Below are 23,964 nucleotides of genomic sequence, written 5' to 3'. Positions count from 1 at the left end.
CCTAGAAGTGCAAAACTGCTTAATACAGTTACATCTGCATGGTTGGACATCTGGCTGCCACAAACTATTGTTAAGTAGGCCACAGGATTTCAGTGTCTTACTTTAAAAGCTTATCAAGATTACCAAGGCACTGGTAGAATGTCCTCTAGCCACCATCAGGTTTCAACAGCACAGAATTTGGATAACTGCTGCATGGTGCTAACTTACTTCCTTATTTTATTAATAAGATGCAAGAACAAAGAGGGAAACACAGACAATTGACTCCACAATGCCAAACCTTCACCCTCAGCTCTACGAAGTACCTCTAAGATGACCACAGTTGAAGCCCCAGAGGATAAAAATCTTATTGAGGTAAGCGTTCCTCTTAACAACAAAACCTGATGAGGCTCTGTCTGAAACGAGGTGCTCTGACACTACCTCTGAACTGCTAACTTGTGACCTACAGCCAGCCTCATGGTACAGAACCGCAGCATTTCAAATTCTGCATGACCTGGCTAAGCAGGGACACAGAAAATCAACCTGACCAACAGACTGCACAGAGACTATGGGCTCTGGAAATTGTCTTCTGAAAACTATGTAGCTCACAGAGGAAAGCAGATTGTTTCTTGAGGACTTCTTAGCTTTATGTTCTGGTACAAAACAATATCAGGCATCTTCAAAGTTGCTGAAGCAGGTGCTCAGTTCACCCAAAGAACACCTGCATGGTTCAGAGTCAGATGCATGCAGATATCAATGTTCTGGAGCTTAACTGCTGTTCGTATTTCACCTGGACTTTCTCAGGTGTTTGGCCCTCCTCAAGGCAACACAAGTGTCTGAATGCACATGGAAAAAAGAACGGGACACAACTCTTCCTGGTAGAGTAACACTGAAAACAAGCATTCAGTGAAAGTAGTTGGAATTTACTATCAAATGAAGATAATGACACAAGGAGTATCTAACAGGGGTGCACACAGATTTAATAGCACTGAAAAAACTGAAGTGGCACTGGACTCTGCCTCTACTTTACATCAAGTCAGAGGAAGGAAAAATCTAGAGCATGCTCATTGTTCGTAATGCAATGGAACTATGCGGTCTTGAAAAATTTAGAGTATATTAATATACTTACTGTGGACTCTTGGTAGTGCTCCAAAATTCATGCAACACATATCAGTAAAACTTAATCACATTGATATGAACAAATACAATCTCTCAGGAATGTTTATAAACTAAAGTTACGCTATGACTTTATTTACCCAACTCTGTGGTCAGGGACAGCTGTCAGAAATTTGTAGATAGCCTCTTGCTTAATCGTTTCATGGTATTTCCCTTGCGAGTGATTTACAGCCAAAGAGAGTAAACTATAAATCTGAAAGAGCCAAAATGAATTAATTATTATTTAACTTAAAATGTATAAAGAAATACACAGAAGTAAGACTACAAAGAGATCTATCATAAATTACTACACACAGGGAACATGAAACATCTGCCATTTCTTCTCTCTAAAACAACTACAGTGAGGAGTTAAGACTAAGCCCACAGAGTTTATCAAGAGCATTTCTGAATTAATCAAAATCAAAGCTCAACAATGAACTGATGCAAAGCAAGAGAATGCATGTAATGTAGTCCTAGAAGAGCTAGCATCCGGCTTTTCAGAAGCAGCAGTACACCAACGTAGTTATTAGCGGTTTGTAGACAAGAGTTCTACACCCTCAAGGGAGTAAGTTCTCTGAAGAGCTTAAAGCATAAAGCTGTTTTAACACCTGCATTTCCAGCGCATACATGGACCCAACATTTAGCAGTTTATAACTGATGATCTAAGTTAACTGTACCTGATGGACAAGGATTCTTTCAACTAAGATGCAAGCCTTCTGTCATATATCATTATGCATCGGTGATGGATTCCAGAAATTGAATTGCCCCCGCATGAGTTAGTTACTAGAGAATCTAGCAGAACAAGTAGAACACCCAAAAGACCAAAGGAATGGTGAGACCACTCTTCTGAAATTCAGGTGACCAGCCAGTTTTTTCTGCACACACACATACACACACATATGTACACGGCAGACTGACTCTGGCTAGCGAACAAGGCCCCCACGTGGTTGCTTGCTCACTCCCCATAAAGTGATGGGATAGAAGTGGAAGACCAAAAGCAAGAAAAAAAAGTGGGTCAAGATGAAGTTTAATTAGTGAAGAAATATAAGAAACAAAAAAAAGCAAGTGATGCAAAGGTAACTCACCACCTCCCAGTAGTAGACCGAAGCCCAGCCAGTCTCTAACAAATACCTACTTTGCAACAGCCCCCCTCCCCCCCCCTTTTTTTTCCTGGCTGAGCAGGATGTTACATATGTGGAACAATTCCTTGGTCAGTTCAATTCAGTTCAGCTCACCCAGCTGTGCTCCCACCAGCCTACTCACTGGCAGGGGAAGAGTGACAAACAGCAAAGGTGCACGTGCATAAAGTGACGCTGCGTAAGCACTGTTCAGCAACAGCCAAACCACTGCTGTGGCACCAACACCGTTCGGGTCACAAATCTAAAACAACACCATGTGAGCTGCTAGGAAGAAAAACTCCATCCCAGCAAAAGTTTGTACAATATGCAAGGAAGAAAATAAGCGTCCTCCCAGATCTAGTTTCTGCAGCCACAGCCTATGTGACAACCCATGGTGCTGCCAACAGGCTGAAGAGCAGACTCCTGATCTGGAGCTCAGGACCATTAAATATCTCGGTAACATCTGCAAGACTTTGCAGTAACTGTACAAAAGCTAGCACCTCACAGGTCAAGAGGCAAGACCCACCTTTGAAACGGGAGTAGCCTGTTCTCCCTTTATGTCACAGTCATGTTATAAGATTATATGGCCACAGCCTGCTGAACAAGTCATTTATCAAAGGCAGAAAGCATTTGTAGCCCCTTTCAGTAACCTGAGTTGACAGATCACTGAGCCTCATACACTGATCTTGCTAGCCTACGCTGACAACTTTGTGCATAGTTAACACTTTTGCTCCTGCCTAGCCCTGTAGCCTTACAAGAAACAACAACAATAAAAAAGAAAAAAAATCTAATTACAGTGAATCCCAATTCACTAAAGTGAGTAACATTCTTAAAGAGACACTGCAAAAACCCACATCACTGGCAAGAGCAACTCAAAGCAAAATACATGAGCCTGGTTTGTCTGATCCACCATGCATCATCCACCAACAACAGTAAGCAGATTTATTTTAGGAAAATATATGCTGTTTTCAGCAGCTCTCTTTACACTGCTAATGAGTTGCTGCTCTTCCAATGATCTGATGACCAATTTATGTTGTTTTAGACTGTCTTCTCTCCTGAGAACATATTTGGAAGACAGCCAGTACATACCGCTGACTCCCCTTTTCCCCCTTTTAGCTTTAGCCTTTTACCTTCCAAATTCAATCAGAAACTATACACTGCAAAATAGTTTAGTATCTGCATTCTCTCACACACTTGGGCATACAGAAGAAAACACATTATTTTACTACTTCTCATATCAACAGTACTGACAGTAATAATCCCTTGTCAAATCTGTGTTTCAAAGTCAAGGATTCTAGAGAAAAAAGGGAATTATCCCAAAACTTAAAAAAAAACAAAAACCCTTAAAAGCATTGAAAGCACTGTCACAAGTTGGGATATAACAGAAAATAGTCAGCGCAGATGGAACAGGAAATGTATGCAACTAGCTGCTACAGTTTAGTTATTAAAGTAACACTTCTACAGAAGTTTTTTGAGGCAATCTCAAACAAACAACGAAATAAACCCAACCCACAGAATCTGCATCTCAAGAAGAAGTGAAGTAAGTACCTCTGAATGTTTATTGATTTTTGCTAGCTCTGCTGCTGTCTTCTCATCCTTAGTCTGCAGATTTTTGTCAGCTCCAAGCTCCAACAACTTAAAAATGACGTTTTTATGTCCGTGGTGTGCTGCCCATATTAATGCCTGCATAAGAACAGTTTTGTTTTTATCAAGTTTACATATGAAGCAAAAAAAAAAAAAGAATAGGAGGTTCAATCAATAATACAACCTTCGTAACTTCTTACATGCCAGAATCTGGAGACAAAGTGCAAAACAATCTCAAGGTGATGGTAAAGGAGTGTAACTGAGTATTTTTGAGGAAGCTACACTAGAAACAAGCTTATGGGTTCCTGCTTTTAAATTATTTTTTAAACTTTAGTTAAAATACATGGAAGTAAATCACTTACTGAATATCCATTTTCATCTTGGGCATTTATGTGTGATCCATGAGCAACAAGAAGACCAACAACACGAGAATAGCCTTTTCTAGCTGCATACATCAATGGAGTCATTTGTCTCCTGAAAGGAATGGGGACAAGAACATCAAGATGTTAAAATCTCACTGCATTATCAAGGAGGGCTCCTCAATTCAGTGAAGATGGTCTATGTCTACAGCAATTCATAGGAAGAAAGCCCATGACACCACATTCACACTTTACCACAAGGTTCAGTTTAACAGAACATAGAGATTCAGCAACTTATTTATATCAGTTAGCATTTTTAAAGCATTTTAAGAGTTGGCATTTATTTTCTAAATGAAAGGAAGTCGAGTCAAATGCTGCATTAAAACAAAAATATCCTTAACACTTCCCAGACATGAAACACAGGAACTTGGTGACTAAGCCATTTCTGATTTGATTCTTAACTACATGACTTTTTTTTTTTTTTTTTAAAAGACCATCTCTCTTGATGCTACCAGAGACCCAGTGGTGGGCCTCTCATTTAGCACATGGAGCAGCTTAGTCAGGGAGTAAGCACAGCTGTAGATCAGTGTTTCCACACCTTATTAAAAGCAGAGAGTATTACCAATTTGCCCATTCTTCTCATCAACTCAGGGGAAAAAAAAAAAAAAAGTAGCACCTTCACTTTTTAGTTCAAATACTGGTTTTTTTTTTTTTTTTTAGAGAAACACAGTTAAAGTGATTAATTCTATACATGGTTTAATTTAAATTGAAAGTTCCAAAGAGATGTACTGCAGTTTTGTGGAAGGCAAGTTGTAAATCATAATATTCTTCTCATTAACTATTTGGTTAAAAATAACAACTATGGATATACTTGCAAAATTATCTCTGGTGAAAACAATATAAGCCAAGAATCACAGGTCACGCAACTCCTGTGAGCGTGCACAGCTGCAATGTGAGTGCAGGATGCATGAGCACAATTAACGTTCAAAATGTTACCTGGGTATACTCAGGTAAAGTCTTCAGAAAATTACAGAGAAACGCCACACTAAGTATCTTTTTAAACGGTATTTTTAAAGTTTTTAAATGGTAAGTTTTTTAATTTTTTTTTAAAGTTTTTAAGTTTTTTTTAATTTTTTTTTTTTTAAGTTTTTAAATGGTAAAAATAAATGTGTATCAAAATATTTTTGTCCTTCGCCTCATTTTTGTTCTCTGTTCCCTGAAGTGTTGCCACTTTCTCTCCCTATACATACACAGGTATATTATGTAAATACATACACACACATATGTATATATACATAAAATTATTTCTTGCAGTTGCCCAAGTATGAAGTACTTACAGACACTATCTTTCCCATTATTTTTTTTATATCCCAGAACTGTGCTGACAACAGTCTACTGATCTTATGCTTCTACTTAGATACTTTTTTATGGTTGTAAAATGAAACCACAGCGGATTGGTTTGAATATTCTGAAAGAAAAAAATATTCCTCAAATGTTTCCATTTAGACAAGTATTTTTTGAGATGCCTGACACTTACTCTTTAGCGGAATAAGACCACAGAATTGAAACGTGTTGGAGGAGAGTTGATTTTCTCGTTGCTATGAATTAAAAAGTTACAAGCTGAAATATTTTACTAATGATGTCTGATTACTATTTACTGTATCTTAAAATGCAATTTTTTTTCCTGAAAGTGTTATATATTTTTAATGTACAGCTCTACGACAAGAATTTGCTGTCAAAAGTTTATTTTATGTTGCGAGGATGCAATTTGAGGGACTTTCCTGAACTTTAACAGTTTCTTAAGTATAATGTTGACCACCAGAGGGACCCCGAAAAGCATATGTATACCAAAGCAGATGCCTTAAAATGCTTTCTGCCTACTTCAAGAATATGGATAGAACTATGGCACTGCTCATCTTTTTTTTTGTTTTGTTATTTCTTATTCACAAAAGGTTCTGTTAGGTTAATATTTTGTCTTACGCAAGCACAGTTGAAAGTCTACTGAAAAAAACAGGCATATAAATGTGAAGAAACCTTACGATAGAGTGAATAAAACATCTATTACTTGGAAATCAGGAAAACAAAAGGTAACTACACCTTCTCAAAACACATTTAACAGGAGAAAAATCCGGTAATGAAATTAAGAAGAGATTTGCACTAGTCTCTAACTAATTCATTTTAGCCCATCAACCTTCTCAAAAGTAGAAGTTCTGACTGAATATAAGAAAATATTTTTCTTATAATAGGGGACAGTCAATTGATGGAACCAGTTGCACAAAGAAGTTTTCTGGTCTCTGTCTTCACCAGTTTTTGAGGCCAGACAGTAACCCAGCCTTATGTCATGGCAGAGGTAGCTTTAAGGAAAATGCTGGACTAAAGATCTCCTGATGTCCCTTCTGACCTTAATTATCCTACAATGCTATCAAGATTACTACAAAAACAGAGAAAAACACTCTATAGTCAGTCCTTCTAACTTAACTAAATAATGCTATATATATACACAATGACTACATAGAGACACATACAGATACCTATAAACATCGACATCATTATTTTAAACAATAGAAGTTGATTACAACCTAATTTGTAGCAACAGAATCAAAAGTTACCTGCCCAATGCTGATACTACTTCCCACACTTATTTCTATTTGGTGATTGTCTGTGACAGACTTTTCATGCTACCACCTTTGAAGTATTTCTGTTTGCAAGAACAGTACATTCACATCCATTTTCATTTATTCTGCTTCTAATATAATATATATATATATATATTTTTTGAAACTTGCACACTGCTACTACCTCACAGTTATCTTCTGCTTTTTCAAAGAAAAAATACTGAACAAAAGTCCAGAGGCAACAAAATACTCTTTTCTCCAAAGTACAACATGTAGAGGCTACAACTGCACAGTACTGCAGAGACAGCATCTGAAATCAAGGCAACAACTCAATGACATGGAAGGCACTGAGAAAGTACTTCTCCCTTTCTAAGTAAAACCCAATAAATGTGATGTTTAAAAGGTCCACCAACACAAATAGGCAATTCTGACTTAAACTAAACAGGTACAGCCTGTTTCAGGGTGGAAACACTTACAGCACTGCATAAATATGCAACCGCGTTTACACAGCAGAATCTATGAGGGGATACCATGCCACATCTTAGACAAAACCACAGCTTTGGAAAGCAAAACCCACTTACATGTACGCCCAGAAGTGGGAGACGAGCTTTAGGGAATAAAACAAACAACTTTGCTATCCCAGCCCTGTAAAAAAAAACAAAACAAAAAACACCTGCAAATAGAACTGCAATGTGTAAGATAACAAAAAAAATCCATTGTTTCTTGTTGACGACACGGTACATCTTACCACAATCTAAAAAAACATACACGAAGTACAGTGATAACAATCCAAGTAAGTGATCTGAAGAATTCTCTCTTCATTTTGAGGAGCCTTGCAGACACTCTGGTTTCAGCAACCTGGCTTGCAGAAGTACCTGTGTACCTGTTTTGCAAGAACCTGTGAAGTCCTTTGGCGTTGCGCAATTTGCTACATGGTATTTGCCCATGCTGGACATAATACTCAAGGGTTAGTCAATATAAAATAGATACAAATCTAAAATGAACATAAAAAACTTATTAATAAAGTATGATGTAAGTTGAACCTGCGGTGCAGAATTCACCATATCTCACATATACACATTCTTATGGTTGGAATCACTCTCTCAAGCAAAACAAAGTCCAGCTTTCTAGAAGATTGCCAATGAGGGAGGAAAGGAAGAGATATCTTCCATCCAGACACGTGTTTCTTTCCATCAAAGAGATATTTGTACAAAGTTCAGTAATGCAGCTTGGTGATCTTGAAAAGCATAAGTTGCATTTGAAGTCTCACAACTGGACAGATGTTTATTTCCTAGAACTAACATTATCTAACATGTATCATTAACATTAGAAAAAACCAGCAGGTAGTAAACAACCTTATCAGCTTAGTCTCTAATATTTTCTTCTTGAGACCCCAAGGAGAGGAAATGCTACAAAACACTAATGTTTTAATCGGTTCATCTTCAAACTGAATACTGGTTCAGGAAAACCAAGAAGCATCTTCAGAAGCTTTTGGAGTCAGTTTCTTAACTCCAGTGATGTATGTTATGCTTGTAACTGAGAATAACCGAGAAAGGAAACAGTAACAGTTTGCCTGTAGTAAGAGAAGTAAAGCTATCTGTCCCTTTTCAAGCTTACTGGGATTATAAGGAGTGAAGTGGAAAACTCTGTACAACAAACAGGATTGGAAGATCATACTTTAGCGTATTGTGAGCTGCAATATACCTTTTTTTTTTAATTTAAAAAAGCACTACCTTTTTAAAAGCAAGGTGGCAGAAGAGCATTCTACCTTCTTGAACGAGAACTTGTTAGGAGTATTAAGCACATAGTTCTAGTAAGAAGGCTGGGGTAGAACACGTCAGGCTTAGTTTCAGACTTCATTTTAGATCACCATTCTTTTATCTTTCTGCTTCTCAATGTTTACATAATTCTTGTAAAACAGATAGGAAATAGATACGTAAGTTCTACAGAACACAGAAGATGAAAAAGTAGACAAAGCAATCTTCATACAACTAGAAGTATAAAAAGGATGTGATTATAAATGTGATTAGCATAAAAATTAACAGTGGGGATTGCAAATGCTATGACATGTTCAATCATCCTGCCCTGTCCTTCTACCTCCTCACACTGTCCCATTTTTACAAGCAAACTAGTTTAGCTAAAGACACAGCATATTCTGATGTAAAAGAGAAAAACAAATAAGTAATCCACATCATCACATGGAAAAAAAACACCACCACCAATTCTATGCAAATAACTATGAACAGTGAACACTACCACCGAAAGTTGAACATACTTGAGACGGAACGTTGCTGGTATAATCCTAATGGATCGCAGTGCAGGTTTTGTTTCTGTTTTACAGAAAGGCTGCTCAGGGGACATCCCAAGACATGAAGATATATTTTTCAACAGGCTTTCTGAGAACACAGTGTCTAACACTGGTACTGTCCCAGAGTATCTTAAATCTCTGCCTCTGATTAACAGTACCAAGCCTGGTAGTACCACTGTACATTCAATACTAGCTGAAAGTAGTACAGTCTTCCAAATCATCCATTTCTGTGTCTAGACTCCTTCCCACTACCAAAAGGGGTGATGAACAAGCTTCAACACTTCGTAAGTTAGGAAGAACGGCTTTTAACTCACACATTTACTGTGCTTTTGACTTTTTCCTAACTTCAGTAAAAGGAGGGAAGACATACATGGTTATAGCCCAAATGAACACAGTACTTTAAGTGTAATTTTCCATCTGATTTTTTTTTTAAATATTTAGTCCCTCTGTACTGATGTTTGACCAACATAATAAAATGTCTTTCTGTGAGTTCATAGTGCTAGAATAAGAAACCCTCTCAAACTAACAAGATCTAATATGCAGTATCACAGAATACTTTTCTTGCTGAAGATCAAAGATCTTTACTCAATCAGTATTAAATGCCCTGATTTTCTTGCCCTGGCCATAAAACACACTGTAGTGCATTAATTTTTCCCAAGCTATTTGCCTTTACTGAGATGTACTATTAGTTGTTTGGCGTAGTTAACTATCACACCAAGATAACGTCAAGGTCTTTAAAATTATTATGCAGCAATGCAGACTTACTATCTTATCAGTAGCAATAAATATCTTGCTAAAACTGAGGTGTTACACAATTGCTTTATTCTGACTACGCAACCTGAAGAGAGACCTACCTTGTGAACTGGGCAATACTGAGATGAAAATTTTACCCTCCCATTATCATCTATATTTACAGTTGGACTTGATGATTTTAGACGTCTTTTCCAAACTAAATGGTTCTATGATTTTCTCAAGAGAGCAAAGTAGTCTAAAAACTTCCATTGTGAAACAGTTTCTTGATACTGCTTAAAACTCCTCCAAACGTAAGCAGAAGTGAACTAATATAGGCAATTTAACACCAGACCTGAACAGTGATTGTGTTTTAATGTGCATGCATTGCTGTACATAACAGTATGCTTCAATCTCTATTTTTAATCTGCACAACACAAGTATAACAAGACAGAACAAAAGTCTAGTGTTACAATACTTGCAAACAAAAAGGCTTTTTAAGGATTTTCTCCAAACAGACACAAAATTCATAACCAGTTTAAAGCAGAAACATGGTCTTGGTCATTGACCAGGACTCAACTATGCTAGAAATTTTAAGATTGAGCCATGAGCCACGCACATCCCATAGAGAACACAAAACAAAGAACTTATTTCAAAGTAAATGAAGTTTCAGTCATCACCTATTTGTATGTCCTTCAACAAAAAGTCTATTGGCATGAAACATCAACTCAAAACACTGCCCTTACCTGCAAAGCCATTAGGTTTCTTTTATTGTACTTATATAAACAAGAATTTGGAAGATATCGTCACTAAAACCCAAGTTTACTAAACAACCTATGAAATACAATCCTAGGAATTGTTCTGTGATATAGTTGTCAGTTGCTCATACCTTTTACTTCTGTCTAAAATGAAGTCACGGGTTAATATTAATAAAACCAGTGTACCTTTTAGAAAGCTCTGCACGTTAAAAGAAGTTTTAAAAAAAGGAAACCGAACAAATGACAAAGAGTCTGCTTAAATATTTCCAGGACTTACAAAAGTCTTAAGTATATCATTTACATTTTAGAGCAAGAGGGAGGTAAATTGTACAAGATAAAAACAGCTAATTTCTCAAGCTAGCATTCACTTAAATGAAGCACTCAGAGTACAGCAGCTCTGCAAAGATTACTATACAAGAGCACGTCTTACAACACCTTCCCATTTCGCCTATCCAATACCTTGCTTGTTTGTCTTTCAAAACTCTTCAGTTGGCACTGCTACTTTCATATACTACCTTCTCGATAAAACTGTTTTCACAGACACCAGTATTTAGTTCCTGATTTTAATTCAGCAAAAATAACGGAAGTTACTCTGCTTAATACTTTCTCCTTCGTGCTCTACTCTACTGCAAAGAAACCGTTTACCTATCCAGTCTTAAGCTTGTCTTCTTTCTTAGACTGAATTTCAAATAAGTTATTTTTCAGTGGTCTTCCACCTCATCACGCACACTTCAAGAATTAGTCAAAAGGATTTGCAGATTTCTGTTTATCATCTCCATACGATGTGAAATCAAAGAACAATCCATATGGCTTCTCTGCCAGATCAACAGAGAAAGAACAAGTATCAAGCTCTACCTTACACCACAGTTAAATTTTCAGCTGTGAATTTACATACATTTCAGTTGCTGGTGAATGCAAAGGAAGATTCCTAAAATCACTGCTTTTTAAGTGCTGAGACAACCAAATAATGTAAATTTTAGTTCTTAATATGCAGTAAACTGATTGCATAGTGAAGACTCACAATAATCTTAATTCACTGACAGTTCGGATGTCCTCTTATAGAACACTCTGCTTGCTCTAACAGAATGGGTGAAGCAGGACTTGAGTGCCATGCAGAGTATCTATTTTGTTTCATAATCTTCACAGAACCAGGTCTGATGGGTTTCATCCTTGTGTTTCTGAGCACATTGGAAGAAGCCCCCACAAAGCAGCAGCTAAGCTTCCTAAGCAATTCTAATAATGGAGCAACATGCATGGAAGTCAAATACTGGCAAGGGAAAAAAGGCAGCATGAAGATTTTTGAAAAAAATCCAACTCTTGTCATCTAACTTCTACTTTTGTTGGGTTGAAATGCTACATTTTGGATTGTCAGTCACCTTCTCATTTGAGAAAGCAAGAACTACCACAACTGGACACTGGATCTGGTAATACGCGAGTATTAACTCACATGTTAGCACAAGGTCTTAGGGAACAAAGAGAGATAGTAAATAAATAAGATCAACTATGCAAAACACACATTGAGTTTATAAATAAGGCTTTGTCCTTAAAATTCCCAACTCTTGTGTCAGAAGCCAATCTTTTTTCTTCAAAGTTCAGCCAAAGGCCTTTTTAAGTGTAAACTTTCAGCTTTAGCTTATGTTTTCAAACACCCAGGGCAAAGTTGTATAACGCAAAGACTTCCCCCATTTTTTCAAGCAGGACATTTAAACACCCAGCTATCCGAGGGCAACAAATTGTAATTATTTCAGAGTTTGCAGTTTTCTCTTATTTCATGAGCAATTTTTAGCCTATAAAGAATGAATGGGGCATTTAATTTTGGTACTGTAGATCAGTGCCACTTCAGCACAACTTTTTTTAAAATCGTTATTATTATTATTCCCCATCTATCAGTACTATGATTACAGTGAGGGTCAGGTCCCAGCAAATCAATTGAATTCTTTTAGTAAGAATCAACAGGCCTCCAATTCTGTTCTTTTTGTATCATTACACAGTCCACATATTTTAGGCAATGTGGTAAAGAGGTGAAAGAGCTGTGGTATAAAAAAATTAATTTCAGTCAAGTGAAAAAAAAGCAGTTTCAATTTGAACTAAACACAATCTTTTTTCTTCCAGCAGAGGGAGGATAGTTTATCATGGATCAGCGCAGAATTTCCTTCTTTATGATTTAAAACGAAGCACTGCAGCATACTACGGACAGCTCACAATGCGTTGCTTCAGACTGCTGAGACATGACATGGTAATTTGAGAAACACTGTCATCTGTTTTTTTTAAAAGGAGATTAAAGCATGCTTGCACTAGAATAACTTTTATTTAAAGAGAAGTTTACTTCTTCCACAGGAATCTGTGAAAGGAATATAGCTAGATAATCGCAGAAAGCTCAAAAGCAAAGCCTGAATTTAAATAAAGAATTAACCAATTAACTGATGGGTTAACCCACATCCTTATACAAAATAAGAAATATGATTTGGGAAAGGCAAAGGATGTATTTCTTGTGCTTACACTATTGTCAACCGAAAGGATTAAAATAATTATCTTAAAAAAAACAACAAAAAGCAGAACAAAACAAAGAAAACCAAACACACACACTTGAATTTGATAAAATTGATCACACTCTTACTCAGGTGAATGACTATACTAGAAGAGAAAAACACCTGCACCCTAATCTTTCTGTATATACACAGAGCAGCAAAGTTACAAAAAGCTAATGAAGTAGACATCATCTTAAGTGGTAACAACGAAGTCTAAAAATGTCTCCACCGTAATATTACATAATACAGAGTGTTCAAAGACTTTTTTTTTTGTACCTGCAAGTAAGGTTAGGGTCGACATTCCTTGACAGTAGTAGTTCTACAGTCTTCAAGATGTTTTCCTCTGAAGCATGAGCAGCACATGCTGCCATCAGCACTGTGTACTTATCTGTTTGGAAACTTAAAGTTAGAGAATTGCATACACAAAGTCAAACACTATGCTAATCCAAAAGTTCCTTTAAAAGCTTTTGCATTTGCTAGATTTGTTTATCAGGTGCTGATAAACTAAGATACTTTAAAAAAGGTAAGAAACTTGTTTTTCTTCCACTAAAAGTCACTAGAATTATCAGGTAAGATAAAGGCATCTAAAAAGTGAAGACATAGACAGAAGTGAATGAGACTAGTGAATGACACCAGAAGTGAATGAGACATCTACCACTACTGAAGGTGAGGATGCTTAAGTAGTGAAAAAAAACCTGCAGGAGCTTAAATTTAGGTATCTGTTTCTAAAATCTTGGTCCACACCAGGAGATTCATTCCCTGTTCCTCCCTACCTCTCCATAAAACACAGTCAAGTGAAGAAACATCTTACAGGGAGTTAACTGCAATGAATTAAAAAAAGTGCATGAACCTTTTTAAAAAAACACGCATAGCAACATCAATAATAGGAAGAACAGAGGTCCATACAAAGGACAGTTCAAGTAACAAGGCTTTATTAAAAGGATGAAGGAAAAGGAAACCAGTTTACAAACCTAGACTACTATTGTGCAGTAGTGGCAGGAAGAAGATGGCAAAAGGAGGAACGTTCTTTAAATCCACATCCACAATACGTGAATACTCATCATCAGGAACCAGTGTATTTATTTGCTCCAGCTCCAAAGCCAGCTGGGTGTTACGTGCCACCTTTACTCATGGATCAGAACTGTACACCACTGCTGTTTGCCCACAGAACAGGGGAGATCTTTCCTATTTTTCTCCTACAGATGTGGGAAGTATCACACCTCAAGGACCTTAGCGAGCTCTTTGGCTTAGAAGACTACCATTTGAACAACTGCCCACTTTGTTTATTAAACAAACTTACATACAAGTTCAAACATGCCTTCAGCAATTTAACAAGTATAATTTTAACTGCACATACTTCAGACCAATGCTTGAAGTGTTACAACATATTTTCTACCTTTCTTATAGAAATCTCAGGACTGTGTATGCACTAGCACCTTTATTCTTCAAAAGAGATCAGGTATTTTTTGCATTTAAACTTGAGATATACTTCACCGCAATCTGCTCTACTTTCTTTGCTTCTCACAACTTCTTGTCTCTGACTCCTCCAACTTAAGACTTTAGGTTTGTGTTTAAATTCAGCTAGGTTTTTAAAGACCAACCTGTAACCTTCAACCTTCTGTAACTTTCAACCTTCTCATATAGAAGTTGAGAAACACATACATCAGTGTATTAAATGAAAAATTAAGTTTCATAGAGTCACTTCTTAATGGTAAGTAATTAACTTTCCAGTAAATAATTTCATTCACTAACAGATTCTTACTCTGAACATTTAAACTGGTCATCAGTAGTAACATGACCTGAAAGCTGGCTGGACTTTGAACAAAAGATAGCAATAAAGATCATTAATCTGGGAATTATATTTAAGAAGAAACTGTAGTTGTATTTGTATTCAGTAGTTAAGATAGTGAGAAAGGGTGGGAAGTTGATTTCTGCTGGCCTACCTACAGGTCATACATAAGCAAGAGAAGAAGAAACACCTTAGAACACTCGGGTTTCTCTTCTGCACAGAAAAAATGGTAAGAGACCGCAAAAAAGATTAGTCTGTGGTCAGGCTAGCTGAAAAAAAAAACCACAGAAGAGACAATGAATTTACTCCATCAAGATGCTACATGCTGATCCCACCACCTAGCGAATGCTACCATTAGCTCCTCATTCGTCATGACTACCGAAGTTCATTCCACTATTAGGGTAAAATTAAGCGAGCAGCGTACAAAGAATAACTAAAATGTGACAAAAGGTGATTAACGGCAGAGCTATTATTAGGATTATAAGGTTATAACATTACTAGTACGGGATCACTCGAGTGATTGCCAGCTCATACAGAACAACCAGGACTGATGACATTTAGTACGACTTAAGGGTGGCATAGCTGTACTGAACACATTTGGCTTGATCTGAATCAATTAATGGCTTGCAAGACTGTTCCTGGCTGGACAATACTCTGCTGTGCCCTAGCTACTGTTTCACTACACAAACCAGCAGGGAAACAAGCTGAGAAACCTGATCCCAACAAGGTGCCACTTTGGGCAAACACAACTGGTCACAGGGTGAAAAAATGCCACGCATGTTGGTTAACTGGATGGCTGAAAATGCTACCCACAGAAGTTCCTGCCCAATTTACAGCTCTCTACAACCATAAACATGGAACTTTTTATGTACTTCATAGTAACATGTTTCATCAGTTTCTTCTGTATTGCCGTATCTTTTCTTGAGCTTGGATAAGTTTTCCAACATAATGAAACAGAAGGAAAACACTACAGTTGAAGCAGGACAGAGTTATTAATGAGCTATAAAAACAGAGAGAGGAACTGGTAGTATCTAGAAGTTCCACTAAACTCTTGCCAGAAACCCTGATCTAGCAAACACACTGAGGAGTAATTTTCGCTTAATAGAAAACTTTTGCTCTAGTTTTAGAGAAGTCTAGAGTAGTTTCCCATTAACTGGGCAGCTACTCCTGTAAGCACATTATTTCTTCAGTTAATGCCAGAGGAAGAGAATTAGTGTTTGTCACCATCTTGTAGACCTGACATCTGACCTACTCTTCTGATTGTTAGGGTGTAGTTGTTTAAAATACAGAAATCAAAACCCATCATTAACCTAAAACCTAGTGCTTATTTATTACTTTGGTCTGAAACAAGATACAGCGCAATCACATGAGCAGGTCAACTGGCATGTTTGAAGGCTAACGATGAGTGGCTGGAGAGCAAAAAGCAAACAACTACAGTGGGAGAAGAAGCATCTATGGCCTTAAAGATGAATCTATTGCACATAACTAGCTGGAAAGCTGAACAAAGGAATAATACTTTATAGGAAAAGAGCACTTCTGTTAGATTTAGAAGGGATGAAACAACGTCATCATCGTGAATTTAAAAGCAGTGGGTACCACTCAAAATTCAGGATTCTAGCTGTTTTCTGCATGTACATAGTTCATAACAGGATCAAACAAAGGAAGTTTTAACTCTACAACTTAATCTGTTCAGGAATTCTACGATGATTTTCAAATACCGTTTTAAAAAAAAATGTACTTGGGGATCAAGAGTTGGTAGTAAAGACAGAATAAGAGAGAAAGAGAGAGAGAGAGAGTATAAGGATATCCATCAGATGAATCCAGATGAGATCCAAGAAAATATATATTTATTTTTTACTTTAAAACTTCTACTTTTACTTTAAAATTGGAAAATCTAGACTATATCCCAGTTCCATCATGAAATTTTATTTTTTTCTCTCTTTATAAAAAGAGAATAAAGGTAGGACAATGTCTGGTATAGAGAGGTACTGGCCACTATTTTTATTCACATCTTACCTATTTCAAAGCATGCATTGGCACCTCTGTCCAGAAGAAGACGTACCACTGCAAAATCAGCTGTGCTGGCAGCACACATCAGGGGAGTCCATCCAAACTGAAAGCTAGATTCTATGCTTATACCTGTCAAAATTTAAGATACTAAAATCTTAAAATTACACCAAAATAAATATACATTTTATAAATCTTATTCAAATATGTATTATTATGAAGATTACACAGTTTCCACTTAGCCCTAGAGAAAGGAAAGCCTCTTATACCATTTTTGTTTTTTAAATACATATTTATCTGCAATACCAGAAAACAACTTTTAGAACTAACCCCAATGAAGCCCAGTACTCAGTCCAAGTAGTTAAGCACAATAGAAGAAAATTTAAACAATTAAAAAAAATGAATTTAACTGCAAATTAATTTCAGAGAAGTGCACATAATCTGTTTTCTCCACTTTAGTGCTACTGCTTTTCTCAATCTAAACCCCCAAATTTTTATTCTTACCAATCCAAATGGGCTGCTGTGGAAGCAACGTGTCTGTCATACTATTAAGACCATACTGACTAGGGTTTTCCTGCTTCATGGCTCCTCTTATTATCTGCCTTCCAATGCAGCTAAGCTGCAGATACCAGTTTTGTGTTCAGTACTATGAAAATATTATCTCCAAAGAAATATAATTTACGGTCTCTTCCAACCCAAACCATCCTATGATTCTAAGATAAGATAATGCAAGGTTCAGTCACAACCACCAGCTTTGTTTGTTAGTCTGTATAACGGCCACAGCCTCTTCTGTGGCTAATAATAAACTGGCCAGACTGTCCTCCGAAATTCACCAAACGAAGTACCAGATCCAGCAACTCATGTGACAGCTTTCAAATAAAATTCTTTATAGATTTTTACAATAAGAGAAAACATCCCTTCAATCATTCCTCACATATTATTTTCTCTATAGCACTTGGTTGCCATCAGCTGATTCCACGTTAGTCCAACAGTGATTATGGATTACTCAATATATTGCTTTACAAGAGGAAGTTGTGGAAGACACTGTCCTAAGAAATTTGTGACAGTCAAGCTACACACAAACCTTTTCATGCAGAACGTGTATTTACTTTCCCTCCCTTGATAGCTTGTCAAAGATGTGCTCATTGTAGCAACATGAAGCCATTAAAGCTGAGAGAATAGGAAGTCACTGCTCTGCAATTGATTCTTCAACTGTCTAAGATCAGGAGTTGTAATCAATAAAGAGGAAGCATTCAATGAATGCCGGGTTTTGAAGCATTCTACCACCTGCAAGCCACAGAAGCTACGATCAAATCCTTTCAGTACTGCATACATACTAGTTGCAATCCTTAATGCCACAGCATTCCTGTTTGCAGTTTACAAAACGCTTCACTGAGGCCCACAGCCAAATTCTACAAGGTGAGCCAGTAACTGGGGGTGAGGACTGCCAGTCCCTCAGCAGTCATATCTGAACTTCCTTGTAGACAAATCACTTCAAGCATCTAGAAAGTTTGATATCCCACAGCCCACTGAACTAACACTACTTGGGAAGGAGTATCAGAAAGCTGGCACTCTCGGCATTAAAAAGTCACTTCCCCTCTTTAGAGGAAAAGCAGTCCAAGTGACTAGAGCTCCCATCCAGAGCATTTTAATACGTATTTAAACAATAATGGCAAAAGACCCACTTGGCAGACATACAGATTTGCTAGGACACCTGAGAAAAGTGTTTTCCGCGCTGCTTTCTTCACCTATATAGCAGACAGTATTGGCCAGAACGTTGGTGCTTTTTCTAAGTTTTAAAGTCTTTTTTTGCAATGCAACTTTGAAATGTCAAAGCTGCATTACAACCTCTCACACATGGCCTACTGCAGTCTTTCTAGTGAGTGCCTTGAAGCATTTACGCACTGTGGAAGTCACAATGCACTATTATCTTCAGAGGAAGATAGAGAAAGGGCAACTAAAACAGTATCAACACTTACCTGGCTGCTTGGCTGCATGGGTTATGAGTTGTTGACCGAACCAAAAACATCTCCCGCTAGTTACTACTCAAACTCTCTCATTGCCTAATCTGTTTTCAAGTCCTCGTTTGGTATTAAAAAGGCCCTTAAGAAGTCCTATAAGGCAACAAACAGTGAAGCCCAGGAAAAAAAAGATTAAGGGAAAAACGAGGCCATATCAGCCAGCCAGAGGCAAGCCTGCTGCAGCTCCATGTTCCCGGGTCCAACCAGTACCAAGGCTGCATGTGTATTCCCAGCAGGCACATGCACAGACCACACAGACACCACCAGCCCCACAGAGCTCACATGAACACAGCATCAACGGCCTCATCCTGCTCCCCTCTCTGTCCGAACAGAGGTCTCTACAGCCCACACGTGCACACCTCCTGAATCCCTCTTCACTCACTGGCTAGTCTGGCTTATCTTTGCTAGTTATCACACACCCACTTGCACACCTTAGTGCAGCTTCTCTGGTACCTCGTTCAGGTATTTTGTTGATTGTGGCTAATAACAGCAATGGTAGAAAGGCTATTTTTAGAGAGAAAAATGCAATCTCAAATTCAGAAAGTTTAACAAGGTAATGCCTGAAGAACTATGATCGAATTCTGCATATACCTTTTCATGCTAAGTAATTCCATGGATGATACAAAAAAAATTAAGGTGCTGAAAGATTCCTAGTTTAAGAACCGCTTCTACTGTTAGAATCCATTCACTTTCAGTCTCAGTTTATTTGAGAGGTAACTTCTAAAACAACTGATAGTGGAAGACTTCTTTTCTAATAGAAGTATTGATATAAGTCTGTCAACAGTTATTGCTGTGGTTCCACAATACCTTAAAGCGAAGTTAAATAGCGCTGCTGTCGTCTCCCACTGCTGGCCCACCTACAGTTCTCAGTTCAAAGTCCTAAACTGGCCAAAAAAATTATTCATTCCCCACCCTCCCCCTACAAAGCTTACTATTACTTTAGTTGTCTGAACCACCTCGCACAAGATCAGATGAGCTCCAACAAACATGCAAAGACAAGTGTGGAACAGACTGCTAAAAACAAGAAAGGAATGGCTGTAGTTGCATCCCTGGTCAGCCTGAACTGTCACAAGGCCTTAACTTTTAGTCCCATTTGAGGAAAACAAACCGATTATACAGTATTAAATATTTTACTCCCAAAGCAGACCAAAATGCCAGTTAGAGTCACCACCACACCTTCTACTTGCTTGCATTACTTTTTGTGACAGGAAACTGTTCTTAGTACGTTAGTATTTAATACGAGAGATTAGAGAAGACTTGTCCATCTCCTAAAGGAGCTCTATGAAACTGCCTCAGCACCACGGATTCTTGGAGCAATCGCTATGCAAGCCAGAAGACAGCATGTTCTTGTTCTACCTGAAAGAACGTCCTTAACTGTTGCTAGGAAATCCACTTCCAACACAAACCTGGAGTTTGGTGGAGTGCTGGTAGCACGCCTTCTGCAAGCTCTACTGAACATAAACTAAAGGCAACTTCGGAGGCAAAGATTTCATCTGACTAAGCACTAATCCTCTGAAGGACAATGTTACCTTTCTTCAGAGAGGCATTATTTTCCACTGCTTTGCAGAGACTATACTGGATATGTCAAAAATTAATCATAATCTTAGGACATTTACAGACTCTCTCATGACACTCACTGCCTTGTGCATTTTAGGGGACAAGATGCTGGACTACAGGGAATTTTCACCTTCCAAATGGCTAGAACAGCTCATTATGTGGCAAGCATCAACACAAAAAGGTTTGATCTCAGCTATTACTGTTTTGCTGAATAAACCATTAAGAGTGGCTAACTGTAACAAAACAACTAAACAATCTAATGCACAGATATCACTGAAAACTCTACATGAGAACAGATTTTTTCAATGAAAGACAGAAGATACATTTCACACAGTATTCACACTGTTTCAACCTGTGCATTAGTTTTGAGTTAATACTGATTTAAAATAAAATTATTCCCCGCTGTGGTGAGAAAGTCTTCTCCCAGAAGGGCAAGTAATGTCACCAATTTAAAACTCAGAAAAACCCGTTGCTAACTGAAAAAAATACTTTCTTCTAACCACAAGACACATTTTCTCAGAGAACAAGCTCACAGCTACTTATTCTGCTTGCTTGTTGAAGCAAAACTTCCTGATAATTATCACTAGGCAGGTCACCTCAGCTATGCAGCTTCTGATTGCTCTGGATGCTTCAGTAAGTCCAATCCTCCTAACACTGAGTAGCAGAAACACATTACAGAGAAATACCGAGTAACAGATCAGGGAGAAAAGCTTTTAGTGTCAGGACAAACTACTTTTTAGTGACAAACACCACATAAACCCTATTAGACCTTCTGGAATCACAAAATCTTTCTCCAGCTGATGTTGCCACGACACTTGGCACATACCAGATATTATAGTATTAAACATGACACTTTTGAAAAATTAAGGTATTACAAATGGCACATGCCACAAATTTAACAGTGCTGTGCTCGAGAAAAACATGGAATTTTCAAACGGGGGGAGCACAAAAAAAAAAAAAAAAAGCCAATGTCCTTCCTTCTCCCCAACCTCCAAAGTAGAACAACAAGGTAAAGAATACCCACTCAACTCTCACTCTCAATTTAAACGACCTCAAATTCAGCGTTTATGGTAGATATTCAGGTTAAAGATACATCTGAAAACAAACAAACACCTTATGTAATTGCTCACACATTACAGCTTTCTCAGTTTTCAGGAGTTTTGATTGACAAAATAAAATACATTAGAAGGAGCTTGCAGAAATACATCATGCTGAGACACTGAAAAAAACAATTTCATCTTTATACCAACAGTTTATATCCCATATTGGAAATATTCACATATTCCTATATTGACCCAAGATGTTACTTTGAAACGAGAAACTTCAAAGCTTTAGAATTCTTTCCAAGTTCAAGTAAATGTATTCAACTTCATAAATAGCTTTAATTACCCGAGTTTAAGAGTTGTTCAATCAAGGACACATCACCATGAACCAGAGCTTTCTTGAATGCATCCTTCTTGTCTAACTCCAACGTTTGATCCAACTGATAGACAGACAAAGACAAATAAAGTCAAAACATGGTAACCGTTTCAAGCTATCAACTACAGCCTGACTTCAGTGTAAAAGCACTAATGATCTCTGTAAGGACAACACAGAGAAGTGGAGGAAGAAAAATGTGTTGTTGAAACTTTACTTCTTCCACCTCTGTAGACCTGCTTCGGCTCAACTGTAAAAAAAAAAGTTTTAATACGACCTTCTCAGAAAGGTTCCACTCTCTGAAAATGCAACTATCTTCCTTCTCAATGGATGTGCTATCCTCCTACAGTGTTCGCAGATTTTCTTAATGGTGTGTTATTTCAATTAAGACTCCTTTTCATATTTTGCTGCTAAAACAATATTACAACACATTTCTTTACCTTTTTTGCACATTTCACATGGTGTGAAGCATGGCATTAAAAAATAAAATATAATTAGAAACAAAAATTGCAATGTGGGGCAGTGTAGCGCAATGACAAGCTGTGTGGCATAGCCCAGCATTTTCATGGCTGGGAAGAGTTAATATTGTTATTCCCTCCTACTCCTGTGGTGGCAAAAGACTTGTAATTGCTGCGTCATAAATGAGTTGGCTAAAAAATGATTTGACCAAAGGACTGGTTTACGATTCAAGCAGTTGCCTGACTCAAGTTCCTTTCACAGAAGCATCACAGATTTGTTCTATATTAAAGCTGCAGATGCAGATTGCTGCTGGCATTATCCCAATTATAAGTGATTACATACACCAATAAATCAAGGAATATTCACTAGTTTCTTTGCTGACAGTAGAGGGTATAGTCAGAAGTCGTATTTTGTGGTAAATTTTGAAGTTGTATCACAAAAACTCAGAATTATACAATTTCCCCCAGCATACTGTAGTCTTTCCCACATTTTTGCAGCGTTCTTAGTAACTAATTAATGTATAGACAATCAATGATAAGAAACAGCCAATAAACTAATTTAGACTTATTTTTACTCTACTTAACCATCAACTTCCAAATGACGCATATCTTTGGGTAGGAACCTTGATTTAAAGATCAAGGCCACTGAAAAACTGACTGTAACCTTTAGCAGAGTACTGCTAATTTTCACCTTACCTCCATTTTCCAGCTCCAGCCACGAGAAAAAGCCATGCAGGGCCTCCCTTTGCCTCACACTATCAAATACCACACGATTATCAGATGCCATAAATCTCTTACGTCTTCATATTAGGAAGAAACAGATTCAGAGATTTAAAACATAAACCAGCTTTCTGGGCCTCAGGTCTCTTTCAGATTCACCCGCACATGGGAGGAGTAACAAGTCTGCCATCAGTAAGCAGAGAAAGCATTTGAAAAGCACACTGAGATTTTACATAAGAAGCCAACCCCTCAAAATCCAGGTTTTATATGCCTAGACCAAGTGTATTCCACCGCTGCTCTGCTAAAAAAACACCCGCAACAGAGACGGGAGGGGTCTCAAGCCCTCTCCCCTCAGCCACCACCCGGCCGCGGGCCCCGGCTGGACGACGGCTCCGGCAGCGGCGAGGCCTCGCCCCACCTGCGACTCGTCCCCCGGGACGCCGATATCCCAGCAGTCATCGTCGTCACTGTCGCAGTCCTCGTCGCACCCCGCCGCCACGCGAGCGCCCCAGGACGCGGCGGAGCCCCGCGACATGGCGGCGCCCCCCACACGAAATGGCGGACGCGGCGCGAGGCTGCCTCGCGCAGCACGCGCCCGACCCACGTCGCCTGGGGAAGGAGGGAGGGGCCTGCGCGTCAGGTGGCCGCGCCGCCTTCCCGCGCGACGCGAGGTGGGGCGGAGGGGGCCGGTGGCTGAGGGAGGGCGCGGCATGGAGCCCTCGTGCGGCCCCGGAGGGGAAGGGGGGAGCTGGTCCGTGGTGGCGGGGACGCTGCGGCACCGCGAGGGGAAGCGGCTGCTCTCGCGGGTATAAAGACGGGGGAGTGTAACGCGGCTCTGCCGTGGTTCAGTGGTTTTGTAGGGTGGT

At 38.4% G+C, this 23,964-nt stretch overlaps 1 protein-coding gene across 5 annotated transcripts in view; it reads right to left on the bottom strand.

Moving 5' to 3' along the window:
- Positions 1-23,738, bottom strand: part of ASZ1 (ankyrin repeat, SAM and basic leucine zipper domain containing 1) — a 39,498-nt gene extending 15,760 nt beyond the window's left edge. Inside the window, exons 1-7 of one of the 5 annotated variants that reach the window (XM_083815612.1) lie at positions 23,517-23,738; positions 21,894-21,987; positions 16,936-17,058; positions 13,407-13,518; positions 4,196-4,307; positions 3,798-3,932; positions 1,233-1,345 (exon numbers count right to left, since the gene is read on the bottom strand). In XM_083815612.1, the coding sequence (XP_083671738.1) occupies positions 1,233-1,345; positions 3,798-3,932; positions 4,196-4,307; positions 13,407-13,518; positions 16,936-17,058; positions 21,894-21,987; positions 23,517-23,633 (806 nt within the window). In that variant the 5' untranslated portion in view covers positions 23,634-23,738. Of the gene's footprint in view, positions 1-1,232; positions 1,346-3,797; positions 3,933-4,195; positions 4,308-13,406; positions 13,519-16,935; positions 17,059-21,893; positions 21,988-23,074; positions 23,453-23,516 lie in introns of those variants that run through there. The other 4 variants (XM_083815610.1, XM_083815613.1, XM_083815611.1 and 1 more) reach the window with 4 other exon arrangements.
- Positions 23,739-23,964: the final 226 nt, after the last annotated feature.

This window comes from Anser anser, assembly GCF_964211835.1.
Source record: "Anser anser genome assembly, chromosome: 1".
In the NCBI taxonomy this organism is placed as follows: Eukaryota; Metazoa; Chordata; class Aves; order Anseriformes; family Anatidae; genus Anser; species Anser anser.
This window is presented reverse-complemented; position numbering and strand designations above follow the sequence as displayed.